The sequence below is a fragment of the Diceros bicornis genome, chromosome 5 (assembly GCF_020826845.1).
Source record: "Diceros bicornis minor isolate mBicDic1 chromosome 5, mDicBic1.mat.cur, whole genome shotgun sequence".
Classification (NCBI taxonomy): Eukaryota; Metazoa; Chordata; class Mammalia; order Perissodactyla; family Rhinocerotidae; genus Diceros; species Diceros bicornis.
In genome coordinates this window covers 1,560,766-1,577,747 of record NC_080744.1, presented here as the reverse complement: position 1 = coordinate 1,577,747, position 16,982 = coordinate 1,560,766, and the positions used below count along the sequence as shown (strand labels likewise).

Here is a 16,982-nt window from a genome sequence, read left to right as displayed (position 1 = left end):
CAACATTAGTAGGCTACTTAACACAGGTGGCAAAATTGGATGAACAAAATTAGTACACTTTCCATTCTTTGGGGTTATACAGTTTTAGGCATATTCATAGTTTTAACTGTGAAAACATTAGAATGAAACACTCAATGACACTTGTCCTGTTGCTTGTGTTAAATAGCATTTGCTCAGATTAAAGTATAACAGATTTGTTTTGTTTTTGTTTCTCTGCACCTACCAGTGGGTGCCTCTCCTGCTGTTCACTTCCTCCTCCTCCAATACCAAAGCATTTGTGTATATTATTATTGTGTATATCCTGACAGAATATGCTCTCTCATACCTTTATTTCTTTGTTCCTGGAATGCCCTCCCCAAGTTTACTCACCTGGAAAATTCCTAAACATCCTTCAAGTCTTAGGCCAAACAGCACCTCTCCTATGAAGTCTTACCTGACCAAGAGTTAGTTATTTCTTTTCCTATGCTTCCGTTTATGCCTAATACACACTCCCATTTTGTGATGCATATACTGCATCATAATGGTTTGTTAGCACGTCTGTCTCCCTCTTAGGCTGTGAGCTTCCTCTTATCTGGAATGATATCTTTGTATCTCCAGGACCTGGCATAAAATGTGGCAGATGGTTGCTCCTCTGTAATTGTTTTTTGGATGAATAAAGTAATTGTATCAGTACAATAGGTGTGCATATGTTGTTTCTTTTTGACTGGAGCTGGAGAGGGATAAAAATCGGAATTGATGAATGGAAAAAACAGTACCACATATCCAATTCCATATCAGACTTTCTTAATTTATAGGAATCAGTTGATTGGATTGGAGATTACAATGAACCGTTGACTGGTTTTTCTTGGAGAGGTGGATCTGAACGAGAGACTACGGGAATCCAAATATGGAGTGAAGTCTTCCTTATCAATAAACCTGATGGTAAAAAGGTATGATGCGAACTTCTTAAAGAAAACTGAGTTTTCACTTGCAATCATTACAGTTTTTTGGGATCCTTGAAAATGCTCTTTTGAAAACTCATTTGACATGAAGATTGAAAGAGAAGTGGGTAGCATCCTATTGCATGTTCCCTGGTCCCCTTTCTGGAAATCAGCGTAGGTGAAATTGTAGGGACAACAGAACAGCAGATCAGGAAGCTAACATCTATACTTTGTTTCAGTGCTGATTCTGTTATGTTGGATTCCCAGTGAAAATTACTCATTACTGTATTCAGTAACTAATTATTAGTTTTATTTTCTATGGCATTCATGGCACATGTAAAGAATTACCTATTAAGTATTCCCTGTTAATGGTTTGCTTTAGTTCTTATGGTGTTGACCGTGTGGTGACCCAATCCCCTGTGTGTTCTGGAACATGATGGTAATGGGCTCTACTTGTCTGTAGGTTGCAGTGCTCTTGATGGATACTCAGGGGACCTTTGATAGTCAGTCAACTCTGAGAGATTCGGCCACAGTGTTTGCCCTTAGCACAATGATCAGCTCAATACAGGTATGGAATAAAATAAATCCATTTCGATGGAGGTTCCTTTAACTACAAATTATGAATATATGTATTTCTACATACTGCAATCTAATTTCTTATCAGTTTTCACTTGCCTACTTTAGTCAGAAGAGGTTATCTTATTGATAATTTTTGCGGTTTAAAGCCTACAATAAACTCAATAGTACTAAATCTTACAATGTATGCAGATACATTGCGACCACCTATTATAAGTTATATTTTTTTTTTTTTTTTTTTTTTTTTGTGAGGAGATCAGCCCTGAGCTAACATCCGCCAATCCTCCTCTTTTTTTGCTGAGGAAGACGGCCCTGGGCTAACATCTGTGCCTATCTTCCTCCACTTTATATGGGACGCCGCCACAGCATGGCTTACCAAGCAGTGCGTCGGTGCGCGCCCGGGATCCGAACCAGCGAACCCCGGGCCGCCGCAGCGGAGCGCGCGCACTTAACCGCTTGCGCCACCGGGCCGGCCCCTATTATAAGTTATATTTAATGAAACAAGATTTATAAATGCAAAATTTTGTTTTACACAGCCAGTAGAAACATTTCTAAATATAAAAACACTTCTATGTGTTCATAGCTTTTTAGAACACTTTTAAATACATTTAGGAAATTAAATGTCTTATAAAAATTTTTATCTTCCTTTCCTTTTTTCTTGCTCTGCCTTTTTTTAAGTATTGTTTTTGAGGTTATTGTAGGCGTTATAACTTGCCGAGAGTCCTTGGAGTGTTTTGCCATAACCATAGAACACATAGCATAAAAGATTTTAAGACAATTTTTAGGTATTTTCTATTCACTGGAAAAAACAGGAAGAGATAGTGGCCAAGAAGCAGACCATTAAAGAAAGGTAGAAGAGGGAGGAAAGGCAGAGCGGCTAGGATGAGGAGGTCAAGGCTGACGTTGCAGCGAGTGGAGAAAATGGAGCTGGTGAACCAGCAACCCGGGCATCTTTGTGGTTAGGGCGACGAGAGGGTGGCTAGAAGGAAGGCTGATTAAAATTTTATAAAGGACTTTAAAATAAAAGTCATGATTATAACCTATGATTTAGTAGCTTTTAAAAATATACTTCTTGGGGCAGCCCGGGGTTCGCAAGTTCGGATCCCGTGCGTGGACCTATGCACTGCTCATCAAGCCATGCTGTGGCAGGAGTCCCACATAAAGTAGAGGAAGATGGGCACAGCTGTTAGCTCAGGGCCAATCTTCCTCAGCAAAAAGAGGAGGATTGGCATCGGATGTTAGCTCAGGGATAGTCTTCCTCACACACAAAAAATATATGTGTATATATACTTTTTAAATGAATGAGCCTTTAAAATACTGATTTAATATTTAATTTCTTTATAATCAACTGTATAAGCCATTTACACAAGCCGATTAAAACAAGAGTGACTTTACCTTTTAATATTTATTACTATTTATATTTTACCTGAAGATGTTGAATAGTTTCACTGAAAATTCTGCCAAGTCCTCAGTAATGACTATTTTTTATTATTATCTGAGAAATGATCTGTTATTTAAATAAGTACACAAAGTATACTGTTTGTATCAGTACATAAACATATAAGCATCCTTAACTTTTCTTTGAAGTTACTGATATTTATCCCCCTCAAAAAAAAGAAAGAAAGAGAACATCATCTTAATGCTGTGATCTGTTCGTGAAGCAGTGATGCGTATGTATGAGGATGTGTATGATAATGAGTTATATTTAGACCTAACTTCCATGGGTGGAACTCTTTATAGATTGAACTAAAATAATCAATTCTGAAGAAGTCAACATAATTTTTCAAGACAACATTTTATAGATGTGTTATTCAGATCTAGATAGCTATTGTTTTGGTGTGCTTGTAAGAATGATTATTTTATTGACTAATTGCTAGATTAGGTTCATAAAATAATTTTAATGTTCTGTCTCTAGGGCAGGTGCCTGTTGTACTTCTGGAACAATTTTATGACCATTGTACATTGTTTATTGTCTCTCAAGCTCTCTCTACTCCTCTCTCAAGGTCTTATAAATATCATTATATAGGAATATATGTGAGAGATTTTGATTTTGTGATAACTGAGATTTAGAAAAATAGAGAATGACAAAGTAAGTGCTTAAGATGATGTAAGTTATTTTCTCATTTTGACCTTATTTCTTCATCAAGGTATATAACTTATCCCAAAATGTCCAGGAGGATGATCTCCAGCACCTCCAGGTAACGATATTTATACTTTTTTTGGTATATCTGGTAATATTTTGAGCATGTAGAGCAGAACTTCAGGATTTTGTTGGGCCTTCTTCTACTTGGAAAACTTAATTCAGAAAGATTTAGAAACAACAAATGGAGATTGTCCTATTTCCAGGTTTCTTGTTCCAATCTTATATGGTTACGTGCTTTCTAATTCAGTTTTCCAATTCCTTTGTTTCTATAGAGTTAGTGCTGTTGGCCCTGTATATGTGAAAATATATGGCAAGTTAGAGTGGAGAAAGAATTTTTGGTTTAAAAATGACCCAAAATGTGTGGTAGAAGTCTTAGGGTCAGGAGCTTAATGACTGTTAGTGTGAGATCAGTTGTATGCCAGACTTGTTTCCTGTGGACCACTTTCTACCTGAGAACTGTGAGAGGCTGCCTGATGATACCTATGGGATTCTGTTTTAGATCTGGAAGAGACCTCAGTGACACCTAACTTATCCTTCATATTTTATAGATGAGGAAAATTTCCCTAAGCTCATGTGATTACTTAGTGGTAGAGTGGGAACGGAGATCTGGTCATCTCCCTTCCACTCTCAGCATTTAAATCTCAAATAAGTAAGAGATCAGATAGTTCCCAAAGATAGTTCACTTCTCTGCGACGCTCCCTGCTTTCTTTCAGTTCATGTTATTCTTGGTTACATGGCAAAACCTATTGTTTCTCTGATAGTTTTCCTCTGCATATTTTCTAGAAAATTTTGCTTTTCAATATGTTATTGTATCTTGGCAATAAGAACCACATGTAAATTTAACAGATAACAAAGGATGATAGAGCAGGGTAATCTGTGATGTTGGAAATCATTTGGAGTCCACATCCAGCATTACTCCCAAGTATATTTCTAGTACATCACACTGACCATTAATGGCAAATAGGCAATACGCCAGATGATTGTTAGGTGTTTTGCGTAATAAATACAATTACTTCTTCAGGCGTGTGTCACAAACTAGCCAATTACTTTCCAAGTTAATGACATGGCACCCTTCAATGCCAGTTTAGGGTGTTCTAAAAAAGGACTGATTTTGGATTTTGATATTGAGTAAGTAATCTTTTTTTGAGATCATTTAAAATTTTTCGCTAAATGACAACACCTCAGCCCTCATCATAAAGATTGTGAATTCAAATTATGTTAATAGATGATTCTAACGAATGTCTAATGCCCGGACCAGCTGCCTTTCAGGTGTGATATTCCAGACTTTCATTTAATCACTCTCATCAGATGCCTAGTAATTCCCCTTTGCTTCCTAGATTCCTGTAGCTCCCGCAGGAGAAGCGGTGCAGTGCTGTGGACGCTATCCTGAGGGGGCAGGGAGGGGACTCCTCTGTGTCAGCACTCTTCCCCAGCTCTGAGAAGCCACTGTGGCTTGTTGGTCCTGTGTATGAAGTGACATTTCCTGTGTACACGGGGGAAACCTTCTCACCAAGGCCCAATCACAGCCACCCCCTCACGTCTGTGTTCCCAAAACCTTACATTTCTGGCAACACAAAAACTGATATGGTGCCTCTCAACTGGGAGCAATAAAAAATAAGAGAAGGCAGTGTATTTGTTTCTCCACTTTTTAAGACAAATGCCTACATTGCTTTGTAATAATCCAGGCCACTGTGCCATTAAATTTCCTCAGGCAGCAACTTTTGTAAATATATCCTACATAGTTTATGGCTCTCTGCAAGTTCTGCTTTGAAAGATGGTTTAACATGTTTCTTTCTCCCTCATCCTCCCTTAAAAAAATTGTCCTACATTCTAGATATAAAAGGTGTTAGCTTTAAAGTGAAAACTTTATTTTTAAAATGTACTTTATGTCCTTAATTGTTAAATATCCAATTACTGTAGCTCTGCTTTGTCTAATACTTAGTTCCTTAAAATGATTATTGTAATGTTAATAACGTAGTATTGTGTTTCAGCTAGGACAAAAAAATGAATGGAAGAAAGCCAAGAAGTAAAACTTTGCAGATACTGAAGTTTTCTGTGCGCGTGTGTGTGTGTGTGCGCACGTGTGTGTGATTTTCCTTCCAGCTTTTCACTGAGTATGGCAGACTGGCAATGGAGGAAACATTCCTGAAGCCATTTCAGGTGAGTGGGGGTAAAATGATGATAAATTCATATTAGATTCTCCTGAAGATCATAACCAGGTATATTAATTAATTGAGAGGGCCATGTTTCTTTCTCTTTTTCTTTATTTCATTCAAGAAGCACTTTTGAATACCTATTTAATGCTATTTGATGCAAGGAGGAGATAGAAATGGGGAAATAAAAATTTAACAAATTATTAAAAAAAAAGAAATGGGAAAATAAAAAGATGAATTAGATATTTTGGTTCCTACAAGAATACCAGCTTTTCTCCCCTGAACCCAACCCTAGAGATGTCACAGAAACCAAAAGAAAATTGATGAATTTGTCACACATAAAAGCTAAAAACAAACAAACAAGACTCCTGGGACAACAGAAGGTGGTTGCAAGCCACAGCAAAAGCTGGCTGAGCACCAGAGACAGGCTGTTGGGGAGCCGAGGTTTTTGGAAGTGCCCGTTTCTTTCTTGCACAGTGACCTGCGTAAACCGTTACCTACTCCACTGCACTGAGTAGCTATCGGAACAGCGACCAGCTCAGCCTCTGCTGGAGAGGGCAGGTAGCATCAGGGCAGTAGCTGAGCTTGGGTTGGGTGGAATAAGCAGACTACCTAGCCCCTCGGTGCTCCCTCCACCCCGCCCCCCACCCCGCCCTCTTACAGACCAAGAACCAGGAGATTACAACAAAGTCAAACAGCCCTTGAAGACAGTGCCTGGAGGAGGTACAGTTTAAACACTGAAGACTGTCCACCTGAAGCATACTGGCTTCAGCCTAGGCTTTCGGGGGGCTCAAGCTGCCTTAGAATTTAGCCCCTCCCTGCAGACACACATCACCAGCCAAGGTGGATCCTACCCAAGGGGAATGTAAGCACGCAAGGAAACTGAACAGCTGATAAAGGACAGAGAGAATTAATGGCTCAAGTGGCAAGGAGTTTAAAATGTGCTATGTTAGTGATCTGTTGCTGCACAACCAGTCATCTCAGAACCATAAGATGTATTCTCTCACACAGCTCTGGAGGGGCTGCGTCTGAGTCTCTCGTGGACCTGTGCTCAAGACGTTGCCAGGGAGATGTTCTCTAAGACTTGACGGGAAGGTCTGCTCCCAGGCTGACTCACATGGCTGCTGGTGGGAGGCTTCAGTTCCTCCCCACATGGACACTTCCATAGGGCTGCTGGCAACAGGCTCCCCCAGAGCAAATGCTGCCATTGCCAGAGAGCAACCAGGAGAGGAGCTGCAGTCTTTATAACCTGATCTTGGAAGAGAAGACACCATCAGTTCTGCCAGATTCTGTCGGTGGTCGTACCCCAACCCTGGCATGACGTGGGGGGGCACTAAACAGAGGAGGGGTTTCCAGGAAGCAGGAGCTTGGGAGCCTTCTCAGAGGCAGACGGCCGTACTGACCATACGTGCATATCAAATATTCTTAAAGAAATAAGGGATGGATGGCTCATGCTTCCAGTAATAGAAGATTAGGTAGTTTGGATTAACCTTCTTCCTGACAACAATCACAAAAACTCAACAGAAAATTAAAAATTTGTCTGAATGAATGAGTATTAACAAGGTAGTAAAAAAGTGTTGAGCTCCAAGGGAAGATGGAGGCTGTGAGGGGATAGGTATTATTATGTAAATGCCAATCAGAAGAAAGCTAATTTGGCTACACTTACATCAAATGAAGTAAACTTTAAGAAAAAAGCATTACTAGAGATAAAAAGGGTAGTTCTTAATAATACAAGAAAGAGTTAAGAGTAAACAAATTAGTCAATATGTAAGCAAATGTAAACAAACATTGTCTATATATGAAATAAAAATTTCTAATTGATGGGAGTTAAGAACCAAAATACTAGACAAAATAGCAGGTACATTTTGGGAGGAGTTAAAATTACCTAGACTTTAAAAACTTTTATGTGATAGTTAAAAGTTCAAGGGTTACCACAAGAGTAATAGGACTCGAGTATATTACATCCAGGGCAGCAGAGGGGAAGATGGTATCAGAAAAAACAAACAAATAAAACAAGTAAATACTGTGATCACTCCAAAGAGGAGAAGAAAGAAGAAAAGAGAAGCGAGCAGAAGAGGGACAAAAAGAAAGCACAAAGCCGAGAGGTCCACAGATGTGTGAGTGCACCACGACTTGAATAAGTGTAAACAGATTGACATCACCAGTTAGGGGCGATCAGTGTCTGTAAACATGAAAGCCCCAGCTATAAGTTATTTATAAGAAACATATGAAAACATCAGAATGTGTTCATTTGAAAACAAGAGTGAGGAAAAAGATACAGCAGGCATATACTAAGTGAAAGAAAGCTTGGGGAGCTATATAATGTGAGAGTTGGCCAGGTCAGTAAGCATTAGTTAGAATAGAGAAGTTAACGGTAAAAAGTTCACTTTACTAGGAAGATGTAAGAATTCTAAATTTGTATGTCAAATAGCCCCAAAATATATAAAGTAAAAATTGATAGAACTATACGAGGAAATGGGTAAATTCATTCAAACATAGCTCTCCTAACTATTGATAGGTCAAACAAACAGAAAATTGGTAAAGATAGAGAAGATATGGATCACAGGGCTGACACACTTGCTTTATTGGACATGTGTACCTAACAAACAGAATGCACGTTGCTCTTCAGCATACAGGGTGCATTTACAAAAATTTACCATATACTAAGCCACAAAGCAGGTCTTCACAAATTTCAAAGGATTGAATTGGATAATTTACTTAAAAGTTAGTAAGAAAGTGCCCATTTAAAAAAGCATATTTTGGGGGCCGGCCCCGCGGCTTAGCGGTTAAGTGTGTGCGCTCTGCTGCTGGCGGCCCGGGGTTCGGATCCCAGGCACGCACCAACGCACTGCTTCTCCGGCCATGCCGAGGCCGCGTCCCACATACAGCAACTAGAAGGATGTGCAGCTATGACATACAACTATCTACTGGGGCTTTGAGGGGAAAAATAAATAAATAAATAAAATCTTTAAAAAAAAACACATTTTGGAAATTTAGATGCACATATCAAAAATAATTTATGGGTCAAGTCAAAATATAATAAAAATTTGAAAATACTGAGAAGTGAATGCTTTTAAAAAATCATGCATGTTGAAAATTAAATGCTATACTGAAAATGTACTTGGAGGAAAAAAATATAGCCCTAAAAGTTTATATTAGAAAAGAAGAAAGGCAGAAAATTAGTGATGTAAGACAAATTAAGAGGAAAAAACAACAGAAGAACTATAAAGAAAATAAAAGAAAGAACTTACATAAGAGCTACATGCTTCAAGATGGATCAATCTTAGAAACAATGTGGAGTGAAAAAGCTAGTTGCCTTTGAAAGACTATGTATAGGACGATGGCATTTTTTTATAGTTCAGAAATGAGCTGAAGTGAACTAAACAGCATATTTTTTAAGAATATGTATACATATGTGATAAACTATATTGAAGGTAAAATTTAGGACAGTGGTTACCACTGGAGAGGAGAAATGGGGATGCGTCAGGGAAGGACATAGGAAGCTTCAGTGTTATGGTTTGTTCAGTTACTTAAGTGGGTTTGTGGATTCACAGGGGTTCATTTTATTAACGTGCTTAGTAACGTATTTATATGTTACATATATTATTTTGCAGGTGTCATGTCATAAAATTTTTAAATCTTAAAAAAAAATCAGTAGTATGTCTCAAAACCAGCAATTACCAACCAGCAAATATAAGTTTTTAAAAAAGTATACCATTCACAATAGCAAAAAAAAAAGCTTTGGTAATTAAATACCAAAATATAAGAGACAAATTTATGGAGACAAATTCAAAGCTCTATTAAAGATCATAAAGGAAAATTTGTATAAAACAGAGAGATAAAATATGATTCCAGATGGGATGATTTAATGTTGTAGAGAATTTAGTTCTCCCCATTAATCAATAAACTCAGTGCAATTCCAATTAAAAGTACAACAGGATTTTTTGAGAAATCTAAAACATTTTTCTAAAACTTATATGAAATAATTAAGTTCTATTTTGATTTGTCAGTTTTTTAAAGAAAATCCAAATTGGAGGACTGAATACAAACTAGAAAACCAAAGTAATGAAAGTGGCGTGGTTCTACAGATACAAGAAGAAAGCCCAATGGAGCTAAACAGAGTTCAAATATATCCCTGTATACATGGAAACCTGGTCTTCAATAAAGGTGATGTCATAAACCAGTAGGAAATGGATGGATTAATAGCTGGGGTTTGGAAAAACTAAGTCACTATTTGAAGAAAAAGTTAGATTTTTACTAAACACTGCATCTAGAAGTAAGCTCCAGTTGGATTAAAGAACTAAGTATGAAAGTTAAAACTATAAAGTTAATAGAAGACAATACTAGAGAATTTCCTTCTGAACTGGGGTCAAGAAACATTTATTTACTAAGACTCCTCAAAATAAACCATGGAGTGAAAAATTGGTGCGTCTTGCTACATCAAAATAGAGTATTTCTACTTATCAGAGGACTCTATAAACAAAGTGAGCTGGTTGGTAGAAGATATTGACAATGTCAAAAGTCAACAAGGGGTTAATATGTAGAATATACAAGGAAGTTTTGCAAATGAGACATGGACACCAGTCAACAATCGGCAAAGGAGCCGCTGCACACCTACTGGGATGGACAGGTGCAGAGCACTGGCAACACCACAGGCCCCACAAGTGAGGATGTGGAGCAGCAGGAGCTCTCAGGCGCTGGTGGGGATACAGATCGTGCAGCCCCTCTGGAAGACAGTGTGACACTTTCTTACAAAACTAAACCTACTCTTACCATATGATCCAGTGATCGAGCTCCTTGGTATTTACCTAAAGGAGTTGAGAACTTATGTTCACAAAAACCTGCACATGGAAGTTTATAGCAGCTGTATTCATAATTGCCAAAACTTGGAGGCAACCAAGATGTCCTTCAGTAGGTGAATGGATAAATAAACTGGTACATTCAGACAATGGAATATTATTCAGCAGGAAATGAGCTATCAAGTCATGAAAGGACATGGAGGAAGCTCAAATGCATATCACTAAGTGAAAGAAGCCAATCTGAAGATACTACATACTGTATGATTCCAACTATATGACGTTCTGGAAAAGGCAAAACTCTGGGGACCAGTGCAAGATCTGTGGTTGTGGGAGGTGATGGGGGCAGCAAGGGGCAGAAAAATGAATAGACAGAGCACAGAGGATTTTTAGGGCAGTGAAAATACTCTGTATGATACTATAATGATGGACATATGTCATTATATATGTTGTTATACATTGGTCCAAACCCATAGAATGTATGACACTAAGAGTGAATCCTAAGGCGAACTATGGACTTTGAGTGATTATGATGAGTCATTGTAGATTCATTCTTGGTAAAAAATGTACCATTCTGGTGAGTGATGTTGATAATGGGGGAACTATGTGTAGGGGCAGGTGGTATATGGCAAGTCTCTGTACCTTTATCTCAATTTTATTGTAAACCTAAAACTGCTCTAAAAATCTAGTCTATAAAAAAAAAACCAAACCATTCAAAAATGATAAACTGAACTTAATTAAAAAAATAGGCAAAGGATATACAGTCACGTGTCACTTAACGACGGGGATACATTCTGAGAAATGTGTCATTAGGCAATTTCCTCGTTGTGCAAACATCATAGGGTGTACTTACACAAACCTAAATGGTATAGCCTACTACACACCTAGTCTGTATGGTACCAGTCTTATGGGACCACTGTCATATATGCGGTCTGTCGTTGACCGAAACATTGTTATGCAGCACCTGACTATATAGACGATTCACAGACAGGAAACCTGAATGGCTAACACATTTTTGAAGGGATGTCAAGTCTCACTGATAACCAGATAAAAATTAAAACAATGAGATATCACTTTACACTCATTAGATAGGCAAAAATTACAACATGAGGATAATACCAAGTGAGAGCTGGGATTTGGGTAGATGGGGGCTCTCAGGCCCTGCTGGTGAAAGTGCAGATTGGAGCAGCCATTCTGTGGAGCTGGGGAAACGTTCCAGCATCTTCACTGTAGCATTGACTGAGTGGTAGTGGCAGGAAGTTGGAGGCAGCTTAGGTGCCCATCACTGGAAGAGGGGTATAGAAAATATGGTAAAAAGCATACTCTGGAATGTTTTGCAACATCCAAAGGCAGCATGAATAGAGGAGCATGAGTAGAGTGTTAAAATTCATGCTGAATTAAGCAGGAAAAAAGTTTGAGATCTATAACACGATACTATTTATGATTATTTAAAGCCTTCTACATACACAAAATAATATACCTTAGAGTGGGTATGGTTGAAAGCAGACAGTTGAGGAATGGGAGTGGGGATCTGGGAAAAATATGATAAAGTAAAACAAGAAAGAGGCCTTTGCATGGCGAGATGATGGTATGCTGTGAGTGCAGGAGCATGATCTCTCCCTGAGGTCTGGGGAAGGTGGTGGGAGAGGAGGCAAGGTGGAATAACCAGTCCCTGTTTACAATCTTCTGTATGGTTTGCAATACCTACTAGACTCTGTCTTTTTTTTTTTAATTACTTGTCAGGTTGATAGTTGAAGTGTTGTATGGTAATTAGGCTATTTGCTTTGATTTTTCTCTTTTCTGAACTTGTTACTCAGGACCCGTTGGCATAGACTAGGGAACTCCGCTGTAAATTCTGGAGAGGAATTTTAAGTCTTACCAGCAGGTGTCACTGCTTCTTACACTTTGCCAGGTCTAGTAAAACCAAAAGAGGTCAACCAGTGCTCTGATACATACATAGATCAATAGATCAATAGGTAGATGGATAGATAGGTAGATAGATCGATAGGGTGGGTGAGTTACTGCCTTCGGTAAAAAAATACCAGTGAACTGAAAACAAACAATAGAAAAAAACTTTGAGATCATCACGTGTTGGTGTGAAATGCCAGAGAAAAGAAAAAGTTTACTGAATGAGTCAACAGTGACTCCTAAATAGGTTTGGACTTGTAAATCTAAGTATCTGAAATTGAAATGAGAAACTCAGTAAGTAGCAAATTGGCTTCCAAAGCTATTTAATAATGTTTAAAATTAAAGCTACCAAATTCAAAACAAAAAATACTACACATCATGAAATTAAAAGATAACATGCAAATGTATATTCAAATCTCAGAACATTTAAGATATGAGCAAAGTAATTCACATTTAAATTAGAAAAAGCATAGAGAGAACAGATTCCAAAATAAAATAACTTTAAAAAAAGTTCAATTAATTCAGCAAGCTTTTTTTAGCAGTTCACCACTGCTATCCTCTTCCTCTGTCTGAGAAGATAGCAGCTTTATGTACTTGGATAAACTTGTGGAGAAATTTTAAACATTGCCTGAGAAAGTAAGGTGAGGGGTAATGAAATTTAAAAAATAATAATTTGTTCTAAACTAAATTTAACAAATTTAAAATGGAAGAATTCTTAACTCTGAAACTGAGTGAAATTATAAATAATAAACAAGGTCTTTCTGAGGCAGCAAAAGTGAGAACATGTAGCCAATGAAATGAGTAGCTGAATTAACAGGTTAATTTGATTCTTAAGTCAATTTATATCAAGCAAACAAAATATCTGTCATTGTTTTTAAAAAGAGAACTAAAAGCTAAGTGAATTCAGTTTAAAAGCAAAAGTAAAGTTTAGCCAATGGTATGCTGGTAACTCTTTACAGCTGGCTGGGGAGGAGGGCGGAGGAGGGTCTGATCTGGAGCATTTGCTGAATTCTGTTGTGTGAATACTTTTACCATGGCTGATTTCAAGCTACCAACATGATGTCAACTGACTTGTAAAATTCCTCAGATTTTAACAACTGCTCCTTGCAAGCCTATAAGAGCTAGTTCTAAACTACTTAACACACTCAGGAAGTATAATCTATGTTAAAACATAATAAAGCGTTCTCTACATGACATTTCTTATTTTCTCACTTGTTTTGCTCCTGAATCTTAAGTATAATAATCCAGCAGGAGCTACCTCATCAATATAATTTTCTATAAAAATAACTAATTTCTTTAGTTTCTCTACCTTAGAACTTCAAAAGGTATGGTTGAGAATGACTTAGTACATTTCCATTAATTTAAACATGATTGTATGTAATACCTACGCATATTTTACAAGGACTGTGGGTAGTAATTGCCAATTTGCTCTAAGAACCTGGTGAAAATATCTTGTCAGATGTGGTAGGAGACTTGTCTCTATTTGGGTCTACGAATTTTTCTTCCTTGGTCATTTGGACTTGGATAAGCCACACCTGGCCCCACATTGCTCTGCACTGAGATGATTACATCCCTGGGTCAGGATCCTTATTACTAAGTGTGGGAATTTTTCGGATAGTTAGACATTATTTGAAGTTCACTTTAAATGAACTCTTTCATTTACAGACTATATTTCAATGCCAAGCAAGACTGTCTTCCTCTGATGCTCTCTGCTGAACAGTCAGCCACTAGCTACTTGTTGCCCCAGGAAAGGCTCCGTTGCCATTGTGTGACTCTGCGGCTTTCTCTGTGTTCTTGTCACTTATTTCCTCTCGGTTCTGCTGGGCTGTGGTGGTGGAGAGGGTTTCACTTGTTCTATGAGGTGGTGATAGCAGTGAGTTTACTGTTGGGTCTGATTCCCCGTTTGCCAGGAAGTGGACTCTAAGAAGCCTCTGTGTTATGCCGTGAAGTGTGCCCTTTGGCTCTGGCAGCCCAGGAGTTTACTGTTTAACCATTTCATGTCCTCTAATTATATGGACTACACAGAAATGAAAACGTTCCCCGTTTACTAAAGTATAGCCTCATGATTGACTCAAGCCAACTTCTTAGGGCTCAAACATTTCCCAGTTGCGTTCCTACATGATGGGTACGTTTATAGGCTAGTCTACAAAAGCCTATTTAATCTATAGCAAACTTGAATACTAGCCACGATATTCCTGAACCCTGGTCCCTTTAGGCCAGAGCTTTGATTTATCCAGTTATTCCTGGGCCTCTCTGAGGCGTGGAGCCCTGAGACAGGTAGATGGGGGTGCCGGCAGTGTTTAGGCTGTGCGGCTGACAGAGAAGAGACGGGTTTTCCTGAGATCTGCAGCCTTGGTGATGGACACAGAGCAAGGTTTTCTCAGCGCCTGAGGTAAAACTACTGGGGAGCCTATTAGTTTGTATTTCGGAGCCATACTCCAGTTTTATTGAGTGGAATTCCTGTGCTGTGACCAGGGAATTGGTACTCTCCAGGTCATTCTTAAGCATTTGAGGACTAAATTAGCAACTAGGCACACCCTGGCAGAGGGCATGTGTGGTAGGGGAGGTTCTGGTAGCAAAGAGATGGGGTGCCATTTCTGTGGACAGGAGGTTGGTAAATTAAGGTCTGCCTGTAATAGGAAAATAAGAAGGATAGACCCTAGAACACTTTCCTGCACACAAGCCTGAATTCCCTTCCCTTAGAAGCTTTATTTCATTCTTGAGCATGTGTTTTAGGACTATTTACATTTATTCTCTTCTCTTTAATTTCCTCACTATTAAGTACTCCACCTTCTGGATTAGTTAATTCATATCAGTTTTCTCCCACAGCATTTTCACTAACTATTTTCATACACTTAAAGGCCCACCAACACCCTAGGCCTTAGAAATAGATTTGACTCAAAACACACACACAGGGCTGGCCCCGTGGCTTAGCGGTTAAGTGCGCGTGCTCCGCTACTGGCGGCCGGGGTTTGGATCCTGGGCGCCCACCAACCCGCCACTTGTCCGGCCATGCTGAGGCCGCGTCCCACATACAGCAACTAGAAGGATGTGCAACCATGACATACAACTATTTACTGGGGCTTTGGGGGGGAAAAAAAAAAAAGGAGGAGGATTGGCAATAGATGTTAGCTCAGAGCCGGTTTTCCTCAGCAAAAAGAGGAGGATTAGCATGGATGTTAGCTCAGGGCTGATCTTCCTCACAAAACACACACACACACACACACACGGTAACTACGTGAGGTGATGGGTGTGCTAACTGACCTTGTTGTTTTAATCATTTCACAATGTATACATGTATCAAATCATCACACTGTAGACCTTAAACTTACCCAATGTTATATGTCAATTATATCTCAATAAAGCTGGGGAATAAAAGATTTGAATCCTCTTTGTGAGATAAAAGTGAAACTCAATTCTTCGTGTTCCTTTTGGTGGAGATGTAATTATTAGTGAGCAGATCAATCCGTGCCAGTTTTGAGGTTAAACTGAAGATTACTGGAAAAATAACAGTAGAGGAAGCATGTCATAATGTAGTATCGTAAACCTTCTATTTCTCACAATTTCTCATTCAAATTGGTCCTACTTATGGAAAATTAGGAATTATTTTACTCTAGTTTACTTAGTTATATTTAAGGACCTTTTATTCCCATGATTTAAGAATGTTCATCTACAGAATAAATTCTTTGATAGTGATTTCGGCTACTTTAAAACACAACATCCTTTGGTCAAATATCTATGACGACTCCAACTGCCAAGTCATAGCAGAGAAATCCGTGACTTCACTGAGAGGAGGGAGGCTGTTGTTTGCCTGCTTGAGCTGTAAATCAAAGGGAAGGACAGCTGTCTGGGAAAGCTCTCTTACCACCTGTTCTGTCCAGAGAGCCGTGTGGTCTGAGAGCTGTGTGAATTACAGTGAGTGTTCCTCTGCCTACATAGAAGGAGGTCTGTGGATAGACCAGGACTCTCCCACTGTCTGCTTGGAGGGACAGAAATGTGTAGAAGGCCTACATACCAAGAACAATTCATTGAGCACTTGTTTTGTGCCAGACACTGTGCTAAGTATGTTCTTACGTTATTCAAGTAAATGTAATGTTCATTATAGTTATATAAAATAAGCAATGTTGTTACTCCTTTTTTTTTTTTTTGTGAGGAAGATCAGCCCTGAGCTAACATCCATGCCAATCCTCCTCTTTTTGCTGGGGAAGACCGGCCCTGAGCTAACATCTATTGCCAATCCTCCTTTTTTTCACCCCCTTTTCTCCCCAAAGTCCCAGTAGATAGTTGTACGTCATAGTTGCACATCCCTCTAGTTGCTGTATGTGGGACACCAACTCAGCATGCCCGGACCAGCGGTGCGTCAGTGCGCGTCCGGGATCCGAACCTGGGCCGCCAGTAGCAGAGCGCGTGCACTTAACCGCCAAGCCATGGGGCCAGCCCCTGTTACTCCTTCTTTATTCTTATCTTTCTCTTTTTTAGCTGATGA

General features: G+C 38.9%; 1 protein-coding gene across 1 annotated transcript in view; it reads left to right on the top strand.

Annotated features, from left to right (window-relative positions):
* ATL1 (atlastin GTPase 1) overlaps nucleotides 1–16,982 on the top strand; it is a 66,270-nt gene that overhangs the window by 27,941 nt on the left and 21,347 nt on the right. Inside the window, exons 3-6 of the mRNA XM_058540599.1 lie at nucleotides 795–929; nucleotides 1,384–1,488; nucleotides 3,644–3,694; nucleotides 5,743–5,799. Of these exons, the coding sequence (XP_058396582.1) occupies nucleotides 795–929; nucleotides 1,384–1,488; nucleotides 3,644–3,694; nucleotides 5,743–5,799 (348 nt within the window). The remainder of the gene's footprint in view (nucleotides 1–794; nucleotides 930–1,383; nucleotides 1,489–3,643; nucleotides 3,695–5,742; nucleotides 5,800–16,982) is intronic.